Source organism: Trachurus japonicus, chromosome 3 (genome assembly GCF_045865225.1).
Source record: "Trachurus japonicus isolate A0001 chromosome 3, Traja_1.0".
In the NCBI taxonomy this organism is placed as follows: domain Eukaryota; kingdom Metazoa; phylum Chordata; class Actinopteri; order Carangiformes; family Carangidae; genus Trachurus; species Trachurus japonicus.
Window position 1 is genome coordinate 15763004 of NC_140909.1, and position 26724 is coordinate 15789727.

The 26724-nt window shown below is 41.0% G+C and overlaps 1 protein-coding gene across 1 annotated transcript in view; it reads right to left on the bottom strand.

Annotated features, from left to right (window-relative positions):
- Positions 1-26039, bottom strand: part of ush2a (Usher syndrome 2A (autosomal recessive, mild)) — a 184947-nt gene extending 158908 nt beyond the window's left edge. The window contains exons 1-5 of the mRNA XM_085764102.1: positions 25388-26039; positions 24057-24840; positions 23253-23467; positions 22861-23079; positions 16665-16833 (exon numbers count right to left, since the gene is read on the bottom strand). Of these exons, the coding sequence (XP_085620228.1) occupies positions 16665-16833; positions 22861-23079; positions 23253-23467; positions 24057-24671 (1218 nt within the window). The 5' untranslated portion in view covers positions 24672-24840; positions 25388-26039. The remainder of the gene's footprint in view (positions 1-16664; positions 16834-22860; positions 23080-23252; positions 23468-24056; positions 24841-25387) is intronic.
- Between the last annotated feature and the right edge of the window lie 685 nt (positions 26040-26724).

Consider the following 26724-nt stretch of genomic DNA (forward strand, 5'->3'; position numbering starts at 1 on the left):
TCTCTCCCACTCTGGTCCTTCTTGCTTTGTCCTTTCTCCTCTCCACGAGGTCATTTGATTCCCTCACCTTTTTTCTGTTTTTGAGTTTCCTTACCTCATATTCATTTGCTCCCTCTCTCCTCCTATTTTTCATATCCATCTTTACTTTACTTTCCCTCTCCGACTCCCCCCTCTCATCTTCCTTCCTGTCTCTTTCCCTCATGTTTATCTTGCCCTGTCGCTCTCACTTGTTGTCAGCTCTTTAGGGAAGTTGAAAAGGTGTGAGGAGGGAAATAAGTCCAAGTCAAAAAACGCCTTTAGGGGATGAAGGCAGGCCCAGACAAGTGTCTGCCTCTCAGAGGATAGTTAAGACGCCCAGACAGACACTTTCATGATGGCTGATTGAAGACTGGCAAGCGTATGAGAGCACAAGAGAGAGAGAGCGGGAGAGAATAAGACTGAAAAAAGGCAAGAGAAAAAAAGAGACAGGAGGGAGAAAAAGAAAAGTCAGGGAGTGGGTGTAAGAGAGGGAGCTAGAAGAAGGGCCCTCTTTAGGAATCTCTAAGCCAGAGCAGTGCGGCTCTTGGGGAGATGTGAGGCAGTTGTCAGGCCTGATGTAAATGAATCCTGAAGCGCTTCATCCTCCTTAGCCGCCACGCGCCCTTTTGAAACACAGCCAACTCCCCTTTGTTAGCTTTCACAAACACTTTCCCTCCGTTTTTCCTTTTCCCTGTCCATCTGTATTTTTACTTCCTTCTTTCCTTTACCTCTCTTTGTCTCTTTTAGCCAGCGTAACTTCAGAGTTTTTGGAGAACAGAGGAAAAAAGAGGAGAGTAGTCAGGATTCTTTCGTGTTGATAACTAGTCTCATTTGGACTGTGTCCACTAAGTCCAGAGGAAAGGAAATGACTGCTTCAAACTCTACCTATCCTCTCCCATTTATACTGAGCATATTTAATTTTGTGACGCCTTTTCAAATAAACCACTTAAAGGCGACATCTTTGTAGGTATTTTTAAGATAAACGCAACCTGTGTGAGAACACCTGGATCTCAGCAGTTCGTACACTGTAGTAATGTCCAATGAAATCCAATGCAGCCCATAAATGGTGATAACTAAATGTAGTTATGCATTCACAGGATTGATAATTGGGCTATTTATCATATGTACTGTCAGGGTTTGTTTCATTTTTCATTTAATGTAATGTCCTGGTGTTGCAAATTAAATTAAGTGTATTCTGCAATAATAACCATACGATGTGCAATTTTTCTCCCTCAAGACAAATGGCCGTTAAATCTTCTTCTACCATTGTGATTTCAGTATCTAAAATCAAATCATAATCATGTCAACATAAGCTACAGCTGAAGAATTTGATACACACACCAGTTCTGTACTGGTTTCTCTTTTCCTCCAAGTGGTATGGCCTTGTTTCCTGTAAACTCAAACTCTCCGTCACATTGAGATTAAAGCTGAAACTGGAAGGCGAGATGGGTTCAGCAGGGTTCAATCCTGGGCCAGCTCGGATATTGAATCTTAACCCCTGCACCACTTGTGGTCTCTGCCACCATTCATGGCTCCATTAGCATTTGGCCTGGTTGCCTATGGTTAGTGATTTCTCCTGCAAAGCCACAACTCACATTAAACCTAACAACATGCACTAACAGCATTCTTGCCGTATATTTTTTTCACATTATATCAGACTATATGAATTTTAACTACAGTTATTTTATAACTTCTGCTATTCTCTGACTGGTGGTTGTAATATTGCCAATGTACTGTATCACCATCTTCTGTTTCAAAAGGCCATCGATGAAATTCACAACACTTTACTGTATCTCTCCTCCGCAAAGACCAGTTTTATTATTTTCCTTTCCTTATTAAAATATTTCCTTCATTTATAAAGGTTTCTGTGCTCTTAGGGAGTTTGAGACACCCTTTCCCTGTGCAAAACCCACCCTGCTGGCAATGTTACCACCTAAGCCTCTCTAAAAGCCCAGGAAAACCCTTAGTGGAAAGCTTTTAGTGATCTGTAGGCTGGCATTTTGACTAAAGCTCTTCTCGATTTTCACACTCCTGCCAAGCCATGGCTCAGTACAGTGTGTGGACAGCAGTGTTTCTTCTAAGCCCACTTTGTAGCTGTGGGCTACAAAAGTAAAAGAGGTAAGGAAAATGAATACATAATACAATACAATACAATATAATATAATATAATATAATATAATATAATATAATATAATATAATATAATATAATATAATATAATATAATATAATATAATATAATAGGTGGATAATAATGCAATGTGATGTATCAAATATTATTTCTTATATACATATACTCCTAATATTTGTGACCAGCATGGAATAGAAAATCACCTGCATGTATTTTACTCTTAAGGATTTACAGACTAAAAGCTTGATTTAATTAGGAAGAGGGAAAAAGGAAGTATCTGCATTATAAAATCTTACACTCATGACATGCTACAATACAAAGCTATGCGGTGAAATGTGGGCTTGTTTGTGTATGAAAAGGATACATAGCTAACTAACAGCTAACCATATGACAGATGAAGAGACAGTGCCTATGCATTAATACCTCCTGATGACCAGGGCCTTTTTCCCACGACTTCTATCCAAACCTGCACTGACCTACACTTCATCAGTGTTGCCACAAGAGATTATTTTATACACATAACTGTCATGTTCGCAGAAATAAATTGAAGCCAATTTCTATGAAGCATCTGGGCAGAAATTGCAGATCTTTGTCCCTTTGATATTAAAGCTCTCAGGCATATAAGCAAGTCTACTACTTCCAAATACACATTCAGCTCATGTTTTGGTTGTTAGACATTACTTCAAAAACTCAACTGGAGAAAGAATAACTCTTTGTTGTCATAATGAAATGTAGATAGGCTGGGACTTGTTGTGGAGTGTGGGGCGTTTCAGACAGACAGCTGTCATAATGCAGTTTCATCCTGAAGCAGTTCAGTTTAGCTGAATAAATGAATAAATCTTTGATTTTGGACAAGAGCCATTATCTAAACATCTGATGTACTGCACATAGTGAAAAGCTTAAAAACAGCATTTTATTTACAGTACATGTGGAACATGGCTGCTCATTTGAGAATCTCAGAGGTGACAGCTTGTGGTCAAATAAATTAAACATTAGAAACCGCAAACATATTTCAACACAGTCTGATTAAGTGGAAGTATATGCAGGAGTTTGAATGCAAGTGAAAAACTATGATTAACAAGCGGAAGAGATGCCCTTTTTAATTTTCCTTAAGAAGACACCCTTAGATGCATGCAAGAGAGAGAAATACACACCGTCAATAAAAAGTAAAAGTGACCCACACTGTCACACCTAATGCTCCAGTGCCCCTACTATAATTCCCCCTCCTTTAAAACAGTTTGCACCATCGCTCAGTCTAAGGTCTTTATCGACAAACATGAGCAAAGCACCTCTAAGTTATAGACAACAAGCAACTCCAACAGGTCCATTCAAACAGGCTCCACCATATTTCCTTTAATACATTCTCAAATGAAGCATCATTTATACAATGGCTTGTCTGAGTACTTGGCGGTCCTTATCTACTGAGAAATGTGCCTCTATGTTGCCCGGTTGTTTGCCTCCCCATGATGCCTGGAGCACAGTGGATGGGTGGCCAGAAAGTGCGGCAAAATGTCTTGGTTTCCATTTCAGTGCACATGCTAACAGTTTTGAGCGCACATGCTGCCTGTACTGTGCTTCTCATGCCCCGCAGCTGATCTGGAGATTCTGTGTCTCGTTGATTTTTTACACTCAGCGTGTGCCTGTCTCGGCCAAAATAAACTGAGAAAACACAAGTTGCCAGTTGTATTGACATCATACCAGCACGATCCTATAAAAACAGAATCCTTCCATCATAGTTGTCAATGTCTAGGCTGAATATGAATGCGGCACAGACATGATAAAATATAAATATACAGTATATACACAGCTCTGAAAAAAATTAAGAGACCACTTCAAAATGATCAGTTTCTCTGGTTTACTATGTATAGCCTATAACCAGAGAAACTAAAAAATTTCTTCATTTTACTCAAACACATTCCTATAGGCATGTGTTTGAGTAAAACGAAGACTTAGCATTTCTCCCAAATTCGAAATAAAAAATATTGTCACTTGGAGCATTTGTTAGCACTAAATGACAACTGGTCAAAACAACAAAAAACATGCAGTGTTAATCACTTTGAACAATGCAAAGAAAACAAGTTCATCAACGCTATTTTTCTTAAAGCAGAAGTAAGTGGTCCGGTCGTTTTCGTTAATGCTGCGTTCCAGGCAGGCTTTTGAAATCGTAAATTACAGCTTCAAGTCACAACTTACGACTTTGTAGCATTCCAGGCAACCCACTCGTGTTTTTCCGACCTGTTTTACCGGTGAAAGTGCACTATAACGGCCACTCGTAACTTCCGACCGGTGAACTCGTACCAGATCGAACTGGTACCACTTCACGGTCGGAAAAATACAAGTTTCCTTGAACGCACCATAACAGTCCTCGTCCCTACGTCGCCACATTCACGGCGTCCCTTGGCTGCACACACAGCCCTGCATGCCGTTCTCTCTCCTCATTGGATAAAAACTGTAGGATACGATAAATGTTTTCTGGCTTCGACCAATAGCAGACTGAGGCATTTGAGGGGGGCGGGTAAACCAGGTTTGAAGGATGCGCTTTGAGAAATTGATTCTCTTAACGTCTTGGCCAGACCCAATGCTGAGTATCAACATTGGAAAGTCGTGCCAACCAGGCTAGTAATAACCCCAATTTTAAGTAACCTGAGGTGTGCTTGTGTTGGAATTCAACAGACACTGGGATGTAATGGCTGCCATACATGTAGAGATGCTGAATTATTAAGAAACATTTGGAGTGGTAATTCTTTTCCAGAGTTGTTATATTTTGGCCTTTTACTTTACTTTACTGAGGTTTTCAATTGTAAAAAAGATATATCAAAATCCCAGTAACCTACAAACTCCATTGTACAGAGCTGGCAGTAGCAGCAACGCAGCACACACTGCAGCCGGTGTGAAAACACACATATGCTTCTCCGCAGCAGCTTCCACTCTTACACAACGCAGGCGGTGTGTTCCCATCGCGAGACACCAGTTTACACTGACTCCACTGCCCCTGTTTGACCTTTATCATGGAAGATCTAATTTCACCTGGCCTTTCCCACAACCACTCAGCCCATGTCCCTCTGAAATCCCTTCTTCACCTCCCTCTCTTCTGCTCCTCTCCTCTTCTCATTCTACAAACACAACCATCCATTCCTCTCAGCCCTTCCCTTATTCCCACCTCCTATCTCCACTTTGTTTCTCCGTACTTCCCTCAATTAATTCCCATCTCCGTGCACATGCCTCTTTCTTCCATCACTCCCTTTTCTTCTGTTTTTGAACACAGAGCACACAGTGCATGTCTGTCCATCTTGCAAGTGGGAACCCCCTCCTCTGTAGCTCGCCCAGCTTTTGTTTTCTTTTCTGAGATCTTCCCCTCTCTTGTTGCCCCTTTCATGCTTGTCTGCTCTCCCTCACCTATCTCCGCCCCTAATCCCTGACTCCCTGTCTCTGCCCCCACACATCCCGCCTCGCCAACCTCTCTCCACCCAGCCCGTCTGCTTTGGGCTGTATTGCCCTGTGACTGACTGACATACCACTCACTGATAACACACCTCATTCCACAGCCAGTGAAGCTGTCAGTGGGGGAAAAGAGAGGCAGCAAATGAGAGTGAGAGAGAGAGAGAGAGAGAGAGAGAGAGAGAGAGAGAGAGAGGGAGAGGGAGAGGGAGAGACATAAAGAAATAAATAAAGACAAGCACGATGAGTGGAGTGTAGGGCTTGTTGGATGAATGAGAAAAACACTACTGTTGACACTGACAAACAGGATACATGGGAAAGACAGTGACACAGAAAGATATATGTATATACTGTAATGAGCAAAAAGAGATGATGTAGCAAGGTCATTGGGAGAGGAAGGGAATGAAGCAGTGAATTTGTAAAAGAAATGCTGGTAAAAGAAAAGAGGGTATTGTGGAGGTTCAGTGGTTAAGAAGCACACCAAATGACCATAATATCCCACATTTAATTAAACTTCCATTGCTCTCACATTTCCTGCCTCTAAACAATCAACTGTCAAGTAAATTAAATGAAAAAACATTGGCAAGATAAAGAATGAGAATGAAAATGAGAAATGGACAGTCAATAGATGGTTGGTACTCTACAGTAACATGTCTGTTAAAGAATATCTTCTTTTGAATAGTTAGGGTTTTTCTACAGTTTGGGATAATCACACTAGGGTTGAATCAAATCAAAAACAGAAACAGTGCTAGTTGAAGTGATACTGGGGCCCTGTCAAATTTCTAGATCAAACAAGTGGCTGATATGAAACAAAATTATATAGCCTTAGAGGCCGCAGTTGCCAACTAGACTAGAAACAAATTTCACACTGTTTCTATATCACCTCATGAAGGTTTGATGGTTTTTCAAGTGAGAAAGTGACTTTTAAGAAATGTCATCAATTTAGGGGCCCAAGCCTGAGACGAGCCAGAATACACCCTCACATCAGCAGCTCACTGTCCAGCTGGTCAGTGTGCACCATCATCCCCCCGAAAAAGTGTTATGGCTGCAGCCTTTTTTTTAAATGTTGGCTCTCTGTATTGTCTGAAAAAAATCCCTTTGGATGATTAAGTTTGATCTGAAATATTGTTGCTGCTCGTTAGTCTGTGAAGATGAAGGTAAATAAACACATGATTTGCTGGACAGTTTAACAACAACTCTGCCTGCCTGTGAACCTCTGTACAAATGCACCAACACATTTTAATACAAGTCAATATATATGAACAGAAGCGATGTGCTTCATTTTCAATTTTGTTAAAAGTTTTATATATTATGGGTTATGATGTGTATATTTTACTACAGTCCATCAATTGCATTTTCCCCTCTGTATGCAGATTTGCATAATCGTTCTGGGACTTTATAGGCCCTAGTGGAAACTCAGAGAACAATGGGTCACAAGAACATTTCAGTCCCTGAAGAAAAGTACCTGGAACTTTTAGCTCTGTACTCATACACAATAAACCTTTGCTGCCACTTTCAATTGCCCCTGACAGATGAATGCTTTTGCAAATAAAAAAAACCCCAAATATTTTTGTCAAGGTAACAAGGTTTTTTTTTTGTAAATATTGGAAAAGGTTTGGCCAAAAACGTATTTAAAAAAAACAAAAAAAAAAACCTAAATGGCACCCACATTAATTACAAAAATATTCCTGAACCAAAGGAGTGGAGTAAACTGAAATGAATTAAATTATGACTTAATGCATCACAAGCTCTCCCCTTCTGCATCCCTAGGTGCCTTGCCACCTTTCTCTGTCTCTTTCTATCACTCTCTTGCTCCCCTATCCTGCTGCCTCTCCTTGTTATTCACCCTCCAGGCCTCTCCCACCAACCTTAGTCCTCTCTGCCGCCTCTACAGTATACTTGCCCTTACCCACTATGAACTGTTAGCAGCTCTGATGTACAGCCAATATTCTCTCTATCATATTAGCACGGCTGCAGTGTGTAAAGGAAGAGATAGGAAGAGGAAGAGAGGAGGAATATAAAGAGAGTGAGAGTGTGTGTGTGAGAAAGAGAGAGAGAGGAGGATGGAGAGGAGACACATTTGTTCTACTCATCTCAGCGCTAAAAGATACAATTACCTCTCACAGCATATTATCCATGTTTTATACCAGCCCAGGGCCCCATGCCTTTGCCTTGCCGTGCTCACCCCGTGTAAGGCCCATATTTTAACACTAGCTATGACAGTTTATTTAAGAAAAGAAAATTGTCCCCAGGGAGATGGAGAGGGAGAGAGAGAGTGTGTGTGTGTAGGGAAAATGAGAGGGAAGGAGGGAAGGACAAAGAAGGTGGAGGGGGAGAGACAATGAAAGGGGGAGAGAATGAGAGATAGATGAGGTAGAGAGGAAGGGAGAAGGGGAGAAAGAGAAAATAATCTTCAGGGAAAAAAAGCAAAGAGAAAAGATAAAGAGAGAAAACAGAGAGAAAGAGAGAGAGAGAGAGAGAGAGAGAGAGAGAGGGAGGACATATATAAGGTGACACACCAACCTTTTAATAAAGACCATAAGTCTCTAAGACTTTTTCTTTCTGAGCAGAAAGCAAAGAGAAACATTCATGAGAGCATACAAGGAAGGAGAGTCGCATACAGTCACCTACTGCAAAGAGAGAGCAATATGCACAAGAAAGGTTCAGTACCAAAGCCAGCACCCAACATAATGGATCCTCACAAAGTATGACGTTTTTTAATGCTCGAATTTGTTCTGGATTTGGTTATTTTCAGGAGTAATGTAATATTAAGTACATCCTAGTTATCAATCCATTCAAATTATCAATGCATCTTTATCAGTCACCCTCCTGATTCTTTGGGTATCTGCTGTCACAGAGTATCAATCTGAGACCAGAAGGAAGAAACAGAATTTCATTTTTGACATTTACAAAGAAACTTTCTTTAATGTGGATCAGACACAACACTGGTGGAACCGTTTCCGATCCAAAATGTCAGCGCACAGATTAGAGCATCCTTATCTCTCTCACGGTCAGCCCCATGCATGTTATGTGTTTTGTATATTCAGTAAAGTGGGAAGACAGTTAAACAAAAAAGTGATAACTTCAGATGTCAGGTATGTGAAATTTGGTAATAGCTATAGTTTGTGTCCTGGTTTGTCGCCAGTTTCTAACTCCAGCACCAGAATCCAATTGCATCCTCATTTTTATTCTGGTTAGTTTCTTTTGCTTTTAATAGGGTTCTTAACTTGTGTCATGAAACTTCTACTTTAGTCTGGATATTTCTACAAAGGACAGGTTAACATAACATATGCTCTTTGGTGGATCCTTTTATCCAAAGCACCTTGCAGCACCTTGCTGCATACATTTCTTGCTCTTATATCTCAAAGCCTAGTGGGAGTGATACCCCTAACCCTGGCTGTGTTAGTGCCTTGCTCTCACTATTAAGCTGGACCACATCGCACATTGGCACAAAATACTCATGTAAAATAAATAATGAAATGAATTTAAAAAGACAGTAAATCTCAAACCCCACCACACACACACACACACACACACACACGTTCTCCCCCTCTCTCTCTCACTATGTAATTGATGCCAGTCTCGTGCCCTTTCGCCTCCTGTGCCAGCGGGCAGAGGGCTACCATAGAGGTGTCCGTTTCACCCCTACATAACAACCTTGCCTCACCTTCACACACATGTACACAACCACACAGAAGCACAAAGATACACAGAAATATACTGTATCTAGTGCCCACACATTTACACAAACACAAACATACAGTACAGCCCACGGAAACTAACATAAAAAGTCCCTCTCCATGCATAAGAACACAGCAATATTTTCTCATTTTAAAGCTGGTTTTTGTACGGTGTTTGGGGTCACTGTCATGTTGGAAAATCCCTCTCCTGCCAAGCTTCTTGAGACTGGGAGTCATCTTTTCATTCAGTTTTTAGTGGGTACAAGCATGCATTCATATTGCCATCTATAAATCTCCCCTACGCCTTCAACATTCATGCAGGCTCATATTAGTGCACTCCCACCTCCATAACTGTGTTCACAGCAGTGCAACTTGGCTGTCATATTTCAAAGGCTCCTTCAAATCAAGCCTTGGATTCTTCTACCTATCCTCAAGATTCATTGCATGCCAGTATTGAAAATAATATGGCAGCAAACAACACTGACATGGACGATTACATTTTTTAATGCAAGTATCAGGTTTCAGCACAGTTGAATAGTACAACTGTTAAAAAACCAAGGGCCTTCAAGTATTTGTAAGAAAAAATGATGTCAGGGTTGCTTCTCAGTAAGAGTGATGCCTACAACCCAAGTTTTCCAAAGAACAGATCGTTTCATTACACTCCACCTTTTCAGTCTACAATAGCTACACGTTTGCAGACTACAACCTCCAAAGGATGTGGCCCCAATATGTAGCCACAGCTCACATTTCATAGTGGGCTCTATTCTGTCACGTGTGTGGTCAGGTTCACAGCCAACTTATACAAGCAAATTAATTTTGGTTTGATCTAACCAAAAAATGTGCTGCAAATGTGCTCCTCATTTGACAAAATGCAGTCATGCACTTGTGGGCAGTTTTGCAAGCAACTTCTTGAACTTCATGCGGTGTCATTTGCTGTGATCAGTCACTGAAATCACCATTTTCCACAGTGGCATTTGTGGCATAATTTCTGAGCATGGTCACGGCACCTCCCAACCACTGCTACAACTTCAGCTTATGTTCTGTGGCCAATTGAGGCTCTTGTGCCATCTCCACCCTCTCCACCAGAACAAACTGGTTAACTTGTTCAACAATTCCCAACTATGTGCTGTCATGTTAGACACGACCCAGGCCAAGTAACCTGTGGTGTAGTGTTGCCTTAACTAAAGAGCACAAGAATGGCAAGAAGAAAATTGTTTTTTTTTTGTTTTTTTTTACTTTTATAATGCAAACCAGTCTCAGACAGAGTGGGTTGATGAGGCATGTGCATAAATGCAAAAAAAGGCACTATGACTATAGTATCAGATTAGTTGGTGCAAAATAGCAGCCTTCTGCCAAGACCACACCAGTCCATATACACACATACACACAGCCAGAGTCTTCCAGTGTAATTGTGCGTGAAAACATTCATTAAGGTCATTATGGCATGCAGTAGAAGCTTTAGCAGCCAAACTGTATAAGAGCAGAGTAGTGAAGCAGATGAGCTGTCAGGGTCTAGAGAACAAATTGTAGATTAGATGGGAACAACTTGTTCACTCCCTGCAATAAATACAGATGTGTGTGTGTGTGTGTGTGTGTGTGTGTGTGTGTGTGTGTGTGTGTTAATCCTGAATTGACCTTAACTCACAGTAACTCTCAGATACTGACCCACTTACCCCATTTTCATATTTTCTTGACAGTGCTGCTTCCAACAGGTACGAGCTCTATGAAAGAGCAACCATCCATTTGTGTGTGTGGTCACCACACAGCTCAAGTCAGACTACAGGAGTTTTGAAATCCTCAAAAAAAAATCTCTCAAACATGCACACACAACAAGTTTTGAAAATAATGGCACTGCATGATATTTTAGTGCAGGATAAAATGGGGGGCCAAGCACAACCTAACGTGACCCAACCTCACATAATCTCACAGAGAAGCATAGGAGGTCAATTAATTGACAACAATTGTCCTGGTGGCCCTGATGTATCTGTGAGAGATTCAAGAAGTTTCAGTTAGACCATGTCTGCAAAGCACTAACATTACCAGATCATCTGGGCTAAACATCAGTCCTAACCAAAGGTCCAGGATCAGATTTCTCCTATGATTGTTAGTTGTGGTGAATTGGGGTAGTGTGACCCAGGTAGCAACAGTAAGAGAAAGAGAGAGTGTCCGTGTACAAGTGTGTTCACATTGGTGTTAAATATTAATGCAGCCATGCTTGGTCATGATGGGACAGGTGTGACTGGTTGTCCCTGACACTTTATCATCCAGCAGTTGTGATTTGCTCAGGCACTAACAGAAGGACCCCTCTGGGGGTCCTCCAGGCACAGTCACTCACTGGTACTCCAAAAGATAGTACGCCAAAGCTATTTCAATTGTTAACTCTCTTACTTTCTCTTCATTCTGTCTTTCACCACTGCTCTTCATTGCTCTGTCCTTCCCAGACACTTCTTTTTACTATTTATCTCACTTCTCGTCCTCTTCTGACACCTACTTCTACATTTCTCATTTCACAGCACATCTTTAACTTTAAACTTTGTCCACTTCTCCTTCAAAAATCTTAAAATCACACAGAGTAAAGTACAAGACTGGAAGAGCCATTACACAGAAACCAACACAGTAACTATTACAAAACTTGAAGATGAAAGTATCTTCAAGTTTATTAAAAAAATATTTTGAATACTGTCCTGTGCTACTTCTACTTGTTCAGTTGTCTGACAGGACAAACACAAAAATATGTATGTACATGTGCACTGAATAGGTGACCACAGACAACACAAAAATAAATTCCAAAAAACATATGTAGGCCTACAGTTAAAGGAATACTGGCCTTTCTGGTGACTCAAATATGTTCCTGTAGCAGGCCCCTGCACAGCCATATGACCTCACTACCAGTGCTCCATGGCTGCTTTTTTAAACTGGGAGAGCACTAATCAAACTATACTGACTACGTTAAAAAAGAACCTCATACAATCCTCTGCCAAATAACCTAAAATATCACTTTAAGTCCAATTGGGTACAAATTTAACAATAATTGCAGAGAAATATGTGCTATGTTTATATAATTTCTATAGTCTGTACTTATTGTCATAAAACACAAACAGATGCAGTGTCTTCTAAGTCCTTTGGTCCTCTTGTTCTTGTTGATGGCATTTCTGCTTACATTTCCATGCAGTCTGCATAATGTAACACATATCTTTTGATGCCATAAATATAATAAGCATACCAAATTATGATCCATTTAAACAAAACACAAATTTCATGGTGTATCAGAGTGTTTCTGCTTTGATATCTGTTAAGAGCTGAGAGAACACAATACAATTTGGGTGTAGAGGCTGATCACAGCTATGAGCTGAAATGTAATTGATAGGTTATCTAATGGGTAACACATGCAGCTCATTGATTTTAATGAGTGCCACCTTCTCAGCCTTATTATCCCTTGTTTTGTATATACCACTGCTATATACATGTTTTGGTTTTTTTTGGCCACCACACACACACTACTATAAACCTGGAGACCACGGTGTATCCACCCAGGACCAACATGTTCTGTTAATACACAGATCATCAGCCACCATAACACCTGATGCTTTCCTATGTAGGAGAGCTACAAATTGGTAATAACTTGTGCAGAAATGTAATAAAAGGTGAGTCCGATTGTAGACTGACTTCGAAGCTATCACTTAACTTCACTGAGCCACATTCCTCGCTTCCCCCATCTCCTCTCCTCTCTCAGTCCCTCCCTCCCCCAGGCAACCTTTTCCTCCACTATTCTCTACATCGTTACCATAATCAGATAAGACAACTACCTAGGGAGCACCAGCATCCCTACAGCACCTTGCTCCTGGCACCATGTGTGTACAAGTGTGCGTGCATGTGTGTGTGTGTGTGAGTGTGTGTGAATTGCTCCTGGCACTTGGAAACCCGTATTCCTTTTGACCGTCTTTTTTAGTGTTTTGATCTTTTCAAACTGACAGATGACTGGTGTGTGTGTGCGTGTGTGTGTGTGTACTGTATGTGTGTAGGAAAGGTTTCTAAATTACCCTGCTCCTATAGGGTAATGTCTGTATTGTGGCTGACAGGTTGCTACAAATTACCACTGAACAGTGTGTGTCTGTGTGTAAGAGAGCGAGTACATAAGTATGTGTGCATGTATGAGAATGGGAGTCTGCGAATGGTGTTTGACTGTCAAGGATGATTATGTTATTCTTCTGGATGGTCAAAGCAGATCACATCACCATACCATTAAACAAAAGACAGGCTGATTCACAATAATGCACAAACACACACAAAGTTTCACAACACCTCCAAGCCACACCGACACAACACACTTTTAGCACAGTGCCGACAGGCCTTTTTCTATGCCTAGATGGACATATAGGACAACCATAAATACTACTATGGACATACCGTGATTCCCACAGGGCGTAAACATATGGCGTAAACACACACACACACTCGCTTACAACTGACCCATCAGCAACATTACATTTAGCCAACGACACGTTGCACTGCCAAACTACTGTACCAGACATCAACACCAATCAGCCAGCCTGTAGACTTAACTGTCAAGTCCACTGGATAGGTAAGATCATTTTACTGTAAAGAACTGGTCATTGGACGGGGAGGGGCCAATAAAAAATATACAACAATTCTAACGGTAGAAGCACAATCCAAGATCTGAATTGCCCAGATCCTCACCACAGATTTAGTTGAACTGGCAATTGCATGATTATGTCACTAAAATTCAAGGCTAAAGGCCTAATTCTTACATTTCTGCATCCTCTTATTCTACTCGGAATTTCCTGACGGGAAGTTGTGACTCGTATCTTTTTGTCACTTTCATACTTCTATTGGCTGTTTGCACTTGCCACCACTCTTTGCCCTTAGTGCTATCTTCTGTTTACAAATTGTGCCACAACCAATATAACTGTTTTGTGTAGTTCATATCAAGTGTTTGTTTGGACAGCTGTGTCATTTTTAAGTACTTTAAGTAGAAAGGTCAGCCCCTGCTAACCAGCTAGCTCTGGCTCAGCTCACTTTGCGTTTCCTTGACTGTAGGTAAGTCTTTCATCCCGTGGCGGGACTGAAAATATAGCTTCTTTTATTGACACAATATGTACAGTTTATCTAAAAAGTACATCTGATGCCTTTTATTTTCTCTGCATTTTGGACTTCTATTCTTATCTTTCAAACCATAATTTGGTGGCTTGAAAAACACAAGGAAGTGGGTTTAACAGTAAAAACTAATTAGCCTTATACTTCTGAGAAAAAGATGATCAACGAGTCTTGAGTTTCTTATTTGAGAAACATTTCATTGTCTATTTTTTTTTTTTTACTATTTGGTATAACCTTAATTTATATTTTAAGATCCTATCTTGGTTTGACATTTTGGAAAATGACATATTTGATTTCTTGCAGAGGTTTAGTTGGAAAAAATTGACTGATACCATTCTCATGTCTGTACATTGTATATGGCGCAATAGTGAGAAGTAATTAGCTTAGCTTAGCACAAAAGCAGGAAACAAGTGGAAATGGCTAGCCCATCAATACCTCTCATTTGTTTAATCCAACCACACACAGAAATGTAAGACCAGCAATTTGTAGATTACTGTAACAAAATGCAGTGTGCAGCATACTTTCCAGCATTTCCTGGAGGGTTTTTGCTGAGAAGCATCTCTCAGAGATACCAGATTTACATGGACTTTATCCCTTATTATGTAAAACTGCACATGTTAACATATGGAACAGTTTGTAGATTTAAAGGTTTGGGGATTTTTACAACGTGAATTTAATTACCATCCCCTTTAACATGGGACAAAATGGCAGGGGCAATTAAAAAAAAAGGTTACAGACAAAATGTAATTAGGCCCATTAAAATCCATGCAGGCCTAATCACAATTTGAGGTAAAATGTTATACAGACAAAAAGTAAACACATGGGCAATTTAAGCTACATGCACGAGTGATAAAGCTTGACATAGTGACCATGTCTTCTCCCCTAGTTGCCCCTGTATTATTCAGGGATGTTGAAAGAGGAAGATTGTCCAGTGGAGCAATTTGTAAAATGATACTCTTCAACAGACCAAAAACACATGCACACATACACAGATTCACTTGGGGCCTCTCCCCACTTCACTAGCTGCCATTTTAGACTTATCAGAGCTAATGAAAGCCCGTTTTTGTCTGCGCTGACCTTACATTTCTTATTTCTGACACCCTCTAAAATTTCTAGTTCATGTACCACTTGGTTCAACTGCTTCTGAGAAAAATACGAAAGACAGACCACATAAAATAAATAGAATAAATACAGACGTTGTTATGTTACATACACCGCTAAGCAATATAAATATCTTCCACAGATTTGTGTGATAATAGTTTTTGTGAATATGATGATAAACCTGAAGGTTTATTCCCTTTTTTTCTTTCATTTTTGTCTTTGTATTAAGCAAGCCATTAAATACCAAACAAGGTTCACCATAATAACAAACAGGTACAAACTTTATCTGTTAGAAAACCTAATATAACTTATCCACCACCCTCACATTCTGACCCAGGAGAAGCATCACAAAGTAGAGTTAAACTTCCACAAAATCCTTAAGGAACCACCAAATACTCAAAAAATACTCAGCAGCTTCATATATCACTTTCTGTCCTTCACACAGACCCTAAAATATAAGTAAAACAAAATAAAAATAAAACAAGTAAAATTCTGAATTCCACTGGTTTCACAGCCATTTTTCCAACTGGACATTCATGTGTTTAAAATGTTGTGTTGAAAGGACAAGGCCCAGTCTGCGTATGTATGAGTGTCTGATGCATGTGTGTGTGTGTGTGTGTGTGTGTGTGTGTGTGTGTGTGTGTGTGTGTGTGTGTGTGTGTGTGTGTGTGTGTGTGTGTGTGTGTCACTGGCCCCAGCAGCTGTGGCAAGGCAGATGTTTACCAGCATAATTACCACTTGCTTGCTGAGAGAAGAAAAAGATGGACAGAAAATGAAAGAGAAACACAGGCAGAAGAGGCTGGAGAGACAATGGTTTCATAAAACTTTCACACTTTCACACCTTGATGGCAACATTAAAACAAAATCTGAGGGTGTGATGTTTCTAAGGTGATTGAAAGCCCTAAAACACACAGACAAACACACACACAGCCACATATAAACTTATTATATAACTTATAATCATCTGCCTTTCATAGCAATGGCAGGGCAGTTACTATTCATACCACCATGGTCACCCCCAAAAACTTGAGATTTCTTGGGGCACCGTTTACCTCAGTGCAGGCACCCATATGCAGAGGCTGTAGTTTCCTGTCTCTATTGACTGTACTATCAATTTTTTAAAAAGCCCAATAAATATACTTCAAAATTATTAAAATAATAATAATAACATGAGATGTCTTACCTGCAAAACAAGATGTGTCCACCTCTCTAGTGCAACCCTGCCCTCTGTTCTGAAGCTGACAGTCAGGGTAGTCTGACTTCTTGTCTGAATATACCGCAGGGTGACGGCCTGCTCGGACACGGTCACAGAAAAAACCAGCTGCTCTCTTAAGCTCTTCTCTAGCAACATCCTGAGGGAAACAAGAACACACACATATTTGGCAATGAGGAGCTGTTATAGCTTAACTCAGAAAACAGAGGGTAGAGTGGACTCCACTACACACAGTCTCTCATTCTGACATTTACACACAGAATATCAATATTTTACATGACTGCTAGGTTTTGCTGCTACACTGGTGCAGACAGACACCCTCCACCCGCCACGTGTCATATTAACCTCCATCACTGACATTTTATGGGAAATCATGGCTTTTATGAACCCACTGTAGTCGCCCTATAAATCACAGAGATATATGCATGAGAATGTATATACATTGGCACATGCATCTGAAAGTGTGTGCTTGTGGGAGGAGGTAGATGGGAAGATGGATGGATGAAAGGATGGAGGGAGTAAGTAAGTTACATGTAAATCATTGGGATTAGTTGGCCTTAAAAAGCTTCTGTTTTCTAAAGTGCCTTTAATTTGTTTCTGTTTTGACACCACTTGCCCAAGACAAATTTCCCTTCCGGGACAAATAAAGTTTATTTGATTTGATTTTGATTTGAATTTAGTAAAAATCCAGTTTGAAATAATTGTAAAATAGGGTTGGACATTTACACTAATTTTCTGAACCAACATTCAATTACAATATCTATTTTGTTTGGCTATGAATGAGATAACAGATGCTATAATAAGTCTACTTCTATCCTGGTGCATTATTAAAAATATTCATGTTTACATAGAAGAATTTAATCCGCTTTTTCATCACACCACACATCAAAAATAAACAAAATCGAACAGCAGCAATGTTGGAGGAAATGTGGGCAGTTGAGTGCCGATCACTCGCATGTTTTTTGGTCATTTGTAAAACTGCAGGGGTTCTGGGACAGAGTGGTTCAGATTCTGGAAAAGATTTTTTCTTACAGGATACCCAGAGACCCCCGGACTCTGTATCTGGGTTTGGATACTATTCAAAAGAAGGACCTGTATCTTTTCAAAATATTGATCTTGGCATGTAAGAAGGCCATAACAAGAAACTGGTTGAAAAGTGACCCTCCAAGTCCAAGGCAGTGGCTGGATATTGTTGAGGAGATTTACTTGATGGAAAGACTGACTTACTGTCTCAGAATGAAAGCAGGGACCTTGGACCAAAGGTGGCAGAAATGGTTTGTGTATACGAAAAAAGAAGAGTCTAATATGCAGCAGACATAATGGACAGGGATGGAAGCTGCAACCAGAGGGGTGTGCCCACATCCACTTGTTACTTATTTATTTATTTTTTTTTAAATATTTTTTCTTTATTCTTCTTTATTTACTTTTACTCTGTTTTTTTTTTTTTCCATCTTCTATCATTTTGGTGACTTGCATTGTTGTGCAATGGCTCTTGTTTATGTAAAACAAAAAAAGCTAAATAAATAAAGAGTTTAAAAAAAAATATATATATATATATTCATGTTTACAATTGGACCCCAAAGCAGTTACAATACTACTCTGTCTGCACTGTGTATTAGACAGAGATGAAGTGCTGTTTGTTGTACTAGAGTGCACGTTTGGTCTAACTGCGGCCCGCTTCAAAGGGTATGACCAAGTTTGCGTGAGTTTACCAACTCGTCTTGAGCAAACAAAGCCACATTGGAAACATCCATCCAGAGCAGAGGCTGCTATGCAGACAGATGTCAGGTGAAGCTAGCAGGCTAGGCTAGCTTAACTATTCATCTCCAGCAGCACAAGCTGTCGAAGTCCAACAGACCACTAGCGGTAGCAGTTTTTTTCCCCCCTTCTTTTTCCCTCTCTCTTTTCTTCTTCTTTAAAGGGATAGTTCACCCTAGAATGATATTTCGCTCATTATCTACTCACCCTCATGTTGACTAAGGGCTGGAAGAATTTTCAGAGTCCACCGTCCCTTCTCTGAGTTACAGGGGGTCTTGGCGTAGCAGTGCATTTCAATGCAACGGTTGCAAAGGGACACCAGAGCTCTTCGTAAAAAAACACACACAAAAAAAACATCCAAATACCTCCATGATGCTTGTATGTAATGTCCGTCTTGTGCTGAAGCCCCAAATTGCGTAATTGTCCCGAAAAAAATTAAATAAGTCTATATTTTAAGCTTGTTTGTAGCGGAAGCTTCTCGAAGCTCCTCTTCCTGGTCCGTCCAAATCTCGCGTGATTTGCGCCGGCGTCAGTGCGGTTACTGCGAATCACGCGAGATTTGGATTTTTTGTGTGTGTTTTTTTACGAAGAGCTCTGGTGTCCCTTTGCAACCGTTGCATTGAAATGCACTGCTACGCCAAGACCCCCTGTAACTCAGAGAAGGGACGGTGGACTCTGAAAATTCTTCCAGCCCTTAGTCAACATGAGGGTGAGTAGATAATGAGCGAAATATCATTCTAGGGTGAACTATCCCTTTAAGCGCTTAAAACCGTGTACAATTCTTCTCTGTGTATGTTGATCACCTGGAGAAACAAGCCGAGCATCGTTCCTGTGGCTTTGGCAGGCGACACCTATGATCACGTTTTTAGATCTCACATCAGCTTTACACATCCAGTGTAAAACCTTTTATTTTGATCTACAGAGTTTTATGAATCGATATTGGATCATTCAAATGTATACATGGACATTTAGTACATATTGCGTATATACGTATGGGCTAACCAAAATAAATCGATATTCATGATGATAATGCCCCAATAATGTTAACTCATCTTTAACTTAACTGGAAATGAAGCCATACTAAGGTTTGTAGGAACAGGTGGATGGCTCTGTTCATTGTTCAAATGAGGGGAGGGTTGTGAAATCACAGTGAGGGGGAGACACAAAGAGAGAGGGGTGAGGAGAGACGGACAGAGGTGAGGATAGAGACCTCCTTTCATCTGGCTTCTTTGATGGCAGCCATGATTGTCTCTACAACAAAAGACTGATAGCCAGTGACAGCACCAGAAAGAGAGAGAGGGAGAGATATTACTTCCATTCAAATGCATTCAGCCATACAGGTGTCATGTTCGGCAGACCAAGACAACAAGACTTGTCTGTCATCCGAATCCTCAGACAGACAACTTCACAAACAAATCACAGCATGAAATATAAAGGAGAGGTTTGATCTCTGTTACATTCCCAATCTCAGAGTTAAATTTCAGTGACAGCAACATTTAAATGAGGTACTAGAATAAACATGCAATCTGTCTAGTGCTGGGTTACAGTCACATTTATCTTTTGAGCACTGAATATATGAATTTTGACCTTTTTTCTTGAAAACCCAACAAACCTAAGACGTCACATTAACATTAAATCATTTCCTCACTGGCCTAAACCTTGTTTTTATCATCATGAAAGCAGCCATTCCAATATAAAATGGCAATCTAATAACATTTTACTGCTTAACTTTACATAGGTATCAGGGTAAGTTTAACTTATTTAGGTAAAGTCAAAATGTAGTTCAAATGTGGCCCAGGACTTTTGCTGCATGTCATCTCCTTTCTCTCTCCTGTGATCCTCCTGTCTCTTTCTTCTTCATTGTCATAATAAAAGATAATTCAAAGTTCGGTTTCCAGGACTTGTGTGAAAAGACTTATACAATCTGTCTCTTCAGGGACCTATGTGAACTATGTTGGTTAATTGTGAGTATAGAGTGAAGTGAATTCACCTTTGAAGCCTGCCCCTCATCTATGCTAGAGGTTAAAAGGTCAATGCTGTATTAGCTCTTATTAGCATCACACACCCAAACCTCAAAATGAACAGTTATTGAGTTGCATTGTGGGTAATGCAGATAATTGTTATGACAGGGAAGAAATATGCATGACATTAAAAAAGAGTTCGGCTGCACTTTAATTTTAAAACTGTCATCATGAGTCGAGCAATTCCGCTAATGATATTTTACTAAATATAGTTCACTAAGTGTTTGGACGAATACAAACCGAGATAACAAGTAGTTTAGGCTGTTTTTAGTTTCATGAGAAAGCACCTTGTTAAAGCAATCCACTCTAAGTGTTGTTGCACAGAGGAAGAGAGAGGGTTGCCAATCAAAGTCAACTGATCTCTTTCAGTGTGTGTGTCTATGTGCCTTGTGTGTGCATGTGTGTGTGAGTGTGATTGAAAGCTGATCTGAGAGTGTGTAACTCTACCAACTCAGCCCTGGAACATACTGCCACATCCCCTCTCTCACACACACACACACAACGGGCCCTAGTTTGCTGGCGCAGCGCAGGTGGCGCAAGGTAGCGCAGCCGGTCTAATGCAAGTTTCGACCAGCGCAGCCTAGCGCAAAGTCAGATTGGAAGATTGGCAGATCGCGCTGCGCTGAGATAGGCGTGGCCGCGCAGCAGGGGGAGGCGTCACAGATTCAGCTTGGTGCAGTGGAAGTTTCGTCCGAAAATGTCCCGCCGAGGTTGCGCTGAAAGCTCGCCACCTCCAACCAGGTCTAGTCTCAGCGCAGCGCGAAGCGCAGCAGGTGCAGTGGAAGTTTGGCTGACTGACCTGCAGTGCACACACGTCACCAAGACCTCACAGGCAGATCTCCACAGTTCCAGACACATTTCAATGCAATAAATATCCACAATAACCACTATTTAATGCAACTAACGGAATCAACACGTGAATTTATATCTATATAGATTGTCCCGTCACATCTGACGTCAGATCAAAGCAGAGATCAAAGGCTGTGGCACGCTTAATGGAAACTCCACCTGAATTAACACAGCAGGGACGAACTGGCACTGAAAAGCAGCTGTGGATGTCCCAAAAGCAGGACTGAGGGTGGATGACTGCATGTCGCTGCCGTGTCGAGATACCACTCTGCCCTTGTGATGATCGCTGTATTTATTTATTTACTTATTAATTCATGAGCGGAGAGCGACCGCATCACGCAGCCGTAATGAAAAACAAAACACAAATCATCATCTCTCTTAGCCCACCACAACAGCCTCGGTATCAGATAGTCAGTATATAGCCTACTACAGTATACTCAGCATCTCTATCACAGAAAAAAAAGAGAAAAAAAGAGACGGACAGAGAGAGAGAGAGAGGAGGACAGAGAGAGAGAGAGAGAGAAAGAGAGAGAGAGGGAGAGAGAGAGAGCGTGTCCTTTACATGGCGTGTGTTTATGTTGTGATTAGTGTAGCCTACACCTCTCATCTTATACACAGAGTTTGAATAAATGTGAGTTTCTTTATTAGTTTATTAGTTGTTGTTTCTTAGATTGCGTATAGGGGTTCTCAGTGTATCAGATCAATCCTGGTTAAGTATATTAGTAAACTCATTATTGGTCACTCTGAGCTCGGACCTCCGGACCAAAACAGCTGTTTCCTCCTGGGAGAGGTTCGGCCTCTGGCGTCGCTGTTTCCTCCGTCCAAGTATAAAATGACAAACTTGCAGCGCGCATCACCCGCCGCGCAGTTAAAGGTGAGGAGAGGAGCTCCTTTGATTGGTGAAGATCTGACTCGGCTGTGTCAAACCCACTCCACGCCTTTCTCTCCTCCTCCTGTCTCCCTCCCGCCCTCTCTCCTCCCTCTTTGCCGTTTGCGCCGGTGGGAGGGACGAGGGGAGGGATTGCGCCGGTCTAAGTCTGACTGCGCGGCCCACCAATCTTGCGAAATGGACCTGGGCCCCACCCCGTTGGCGTGGCGAAGCTGCGCTGATCACAGACTTCACCTGGTCGACGAAACTAGAGCCCAACATGTGTAAGTAGGGCATGACAGTATGTTGTTGTTGGCTTCATTGGCATCATTTCCTGATGGTCATAATGACCTGATCAGACCTCATGTGCTTCTTGTTATATGGGTTAATATCACAGGTTTCTCTTGTCAGAAATAATATAAAATCATATTCAAGATCATATCCAAACAGATGTTTTACTAAATGCTAAACATGAAGCATCATACATAATACTACAAAACTGAAACAACTATCTGCATTACTGCAACTCTATTATTTCCTCTCAGTCACTCCATTTTCTTACATAAAGTAAACTTCCTAAAAAAAAACTATTTTCTCAGATTTTTTTCTGTTAAAAGATGGCCTTCAACTTTGATTCTTATCTTTTAAAACTTACAAAAATGTAACTCACATCTCTTCAGAAGAGCTCAGTTTTATCCACACTGCCAAGGTGAGGGAACCCAACGCTCCTAGTTTCTGTGAGGGGGGAGAGACCAGACATCCGTTCGGGGCTGGCTGAAACAGCACACTACTAGATCCACCAGAAGGTTCCTCTGACCCTGTAGATGTCCCAGTCTCGGTCTCAGTCCCGGGACGAGTGTCATTTCTGTCTTCAGTTACACAGGTTCCCCTGATGGAATGACATTAAAATATGTTCATGTTTTGCTTCAAAGAGACCTTATCACTTGCAAAACTCAAATACAATCAAATTTTTAATCATTATTATTTTGCATTGAGATCATGATAAATTATATAGACTTCTCAAGTATCTTAAAAGTATTAATATGATTTTGATTTACTTACCTGAGCGCATGTAACAGCAGTGGGGCATATGGTGGTGTGGACGATCTATACGGACACTCTTGGATACAGAAGGCCTGATAACATGACAGTAGGTCAGTCTGGGAGGATGATGACTGACAGTAGCTGCTCCGCTCTGGAACTCCACAGGTGGATCGAGGTGGAGAGGTGGACACAGGTTTGAAGGCAGCGATGTTCTCCATTTGCGGAAAATTACCCTAAGAAAGTAAGAGATGGACATGTGATCGTTCTATTTGAAATGGGGGTATTGCCACTTTTGTTTATTTGTTGTGGAGGCGCGTTGAGACATTTGGATACAATAATGACTCCACTGGATCTAATTAAAAATGTGTGACTGACTGTTATGATAAAGCACAAAGATATAGAAGATACAGTACACAGCAAAATTTTAAATATATTAGGACAGGGGTTTTAAATGAAAAAACAACTAATATGAATTAAAAAGGCAGATAAAATATTTGGACATTTTTGTAGAGGCAGTCATTTCAGTAGAAGACATTTTGATAAATGAAAAGTAGAGGGGTGAATAATGACATGAACTCTGACTGAATCTCATTCAGCTGTGTCGGGGTCCTGGTGTTGTTTACAGTAGCTCACTGGGAGCCTTGATTACAGCAGAGCTATCGTTACTGTGATTAGTAACACCTGTGCTTGTCCTACTATGACAAGTTAAAACATCTGTGAAAATTCTGTTCAAGACCTATAATGAATACAGTACATTGTCTTTTTAACAGCCCACCGGCTTTCAATCAGAAATTACGATGGACTCTTGATAGCCACTCTTACCTGTGATGAAGCAGGTTGTAGACACAGGCTGAAAAGGACAGTCAGCCAGAGCAAGATATGATGTCGCCTCATCCCCATGTTTGTCTCTTGCTTCATTTTTTCTTCAGTCCTCTTTCTCAGGAGGAGCAGCCACAGAAAAACAGGCCAGCTCTTTCCATTTCTCATCGCCCACCGGTTGATCTCACCTTCTGTTTCTGCGGCTCTCAGAATCCCTGAGACATCTGTCCGGCTCCTGTCCTTTCCTTTTCTCCTGCTTTGCCCACTTCCTTTTGGATAATTTCTAATTACCTTCTTCTGTAAGTTGCAGAGGTCCTCTCTCCCTCCTCTGCTCATCCTCTCTGTCCCATCTCCTCTCCCCCATGTTTGCCTCTTCCTTTGCCAATTTCCCCTCTTCACTCCTCCTCCTATTCTCAGGTCTTCTCTCTCCTTAGTCCTACTTTGGCCTTTGACCCCACAAAATCCTGGTATGGGACTATCCGAGGGGTCCCGCATGGTCCAAAGTTCTTCAATCTCGGACAAGGGTTCTGGAGCATTCCCGGAGGCAGAGGGATGTTCAAGAACCTGGATTTCTTTCGGAAGCCTTCCAGCAGTGCTTGAATAAGTGATGACTGTCATGGTTTCATGGTTTCAGGGTTACAGGTACCTTTTTTTTTTCTTTTTTTTCTTTTTACAGGCCAGTGCCCCTGGGGTGAGGCTACCAAGCTTAGCTCTCTGTCCCTCACACATACACACTCACACACAAACCACAACCAAAGCCTTCATATGATAGGTAGGATTTCACAATCTAGAGATGGAAAAGAGAGAGGGAGGGAAGGAAAGAGAGACCTGGTCAGACCAAAATCCAACACGAGACAAATCTGAGGAGAGTGAAATGTCATGCAGGCTATTCCCTAGCCAAAGCCTACACTATCATGTACAGCTTGATGGAGGCACAGCTCAACTGATACTGCTACATTGCTTTCCTCTTTTCTTCATTTTCTATTGAATTAAACATGCCCTTTTTTCCTCTGGCATGTGGCCTCCAGGTTTATATCCAACTCAACGGGTTTTCACATGAGTTTCTTGGAAATTGAGGCTTAGGCCAAAGCTCTCTTCGTTACAATACTTATCAGCATCAATTTCACATTTTGACACACAAAAGAGGCCAGCAGTGTGGTCATCCGTAGTGCTGAATTACTTATTGCCAACAATATCCTCTATAATAAAAAAAATAAAATAGGAAAGCTCACAGTGAATCTGATAATGGCCACCCCATGTCGTACAAATTTGTAAATGTATGCAGATATTGTAAGATACTAAAATATCAGATAACTCCTCGTGCTTTAGCCTACCTGTTGTTGTGGATTCCCAGCACGAAGCTCTAGCTCCGTCCCCCATCGCAAGTGCTGCGTCAACAAAAACATTCAACTTGTTGCTCTGGCATGAGTCGCACGGACCAAGCGCGTTACCTGTATTTCTCCACACACCTGCCTGTCTGTCAGCCATGGCAGACAGCGCTCCAGCAGAAAAAATAATCCTTCACAAACATGACTTGAATTATTTTGTCCGTCTTTTACAGCACCCACTTCGACAGAAAAGCTGAATGACAGTGCAACTGAACTTGACAAAGCTCCTTTTTTTTCTCTCCCCCCTCTCTCTCTCCCTCTCTCTGTCTTCCCCTCTCTCATTCAGAACATGCGGCGCGCAGTGCTAAAGAGATTACCCCGAGCCGCCATCTGGCCAGCAGCGCTAGAGGCGGCAGGATACTGGGCAACAAAAAGTAACGACGATTAAAAAAAAGATAAATAAATAAATAAATAACACGTTAACTTACACAGTTGTAACGGAAACTTGAGAGCCCAGGGGGCGGTGGGAGGATAAACAGTGCGACATATCCATTTTTGCATCTGTTACACAACGCTAAAGATTGTCCGTGACAGCAAAGCATTAATATGCGATTTGAATAATTACCCCCTGCCTGGTAGCAATGCTTTACCCCCCACCCCCCAGACATAGCTACGTAAGATGAGTCTGGGTTTCAGACAAGTGGCTCTCAGGAAAACAGAGGAACGCTACCGCCGTCGCTAGGCAACGGTGATCTGCTCGAGCCACTAAGAGCCCATGTAGACAGGAAATTATTTTGTGGTTCGTTATATCAGTCAAGTTTGTTTTTTTATGACAATAGGCTACAATATTATTTAATCAAAGGATGGGATAAAGCCTACTGTAGGCCTACACTGCAAAACAAAAAAATAAAAACAGAAATGGAACCAAGAAAAGGATGAAGGAATAGAACAAATATAATATATAACTAGGCCTACAGTAAAACAACAACAAACAACAAATAGGCTACCTATACAAATAGACAGCAAAATTAAAGAATGTTTTCAGTATAAAAAAAACTAGCCTATCTATTTCAAATTTAATTGATCCAACGCTCAAAATTGTTTTGCACATATGTGAAGCCCATTAATGAAGTAATTCTTATCTTTTTTCATTTCAGATAGCAAGAGTCACAAAACTCTCTCTCTCTGTGTGAGTGTGTGTGTGTATGTGTGCAATCTAATGGGAGTCACTAGGGGTGCACTGCTATTTGTGCTATTAATTTGCGCTTTGGTAACTATTAACAGTGAATTACTAATTGCAGTGTGTACCAGTGATGAAGCCCTACAGTAGCTATATGTAAAAG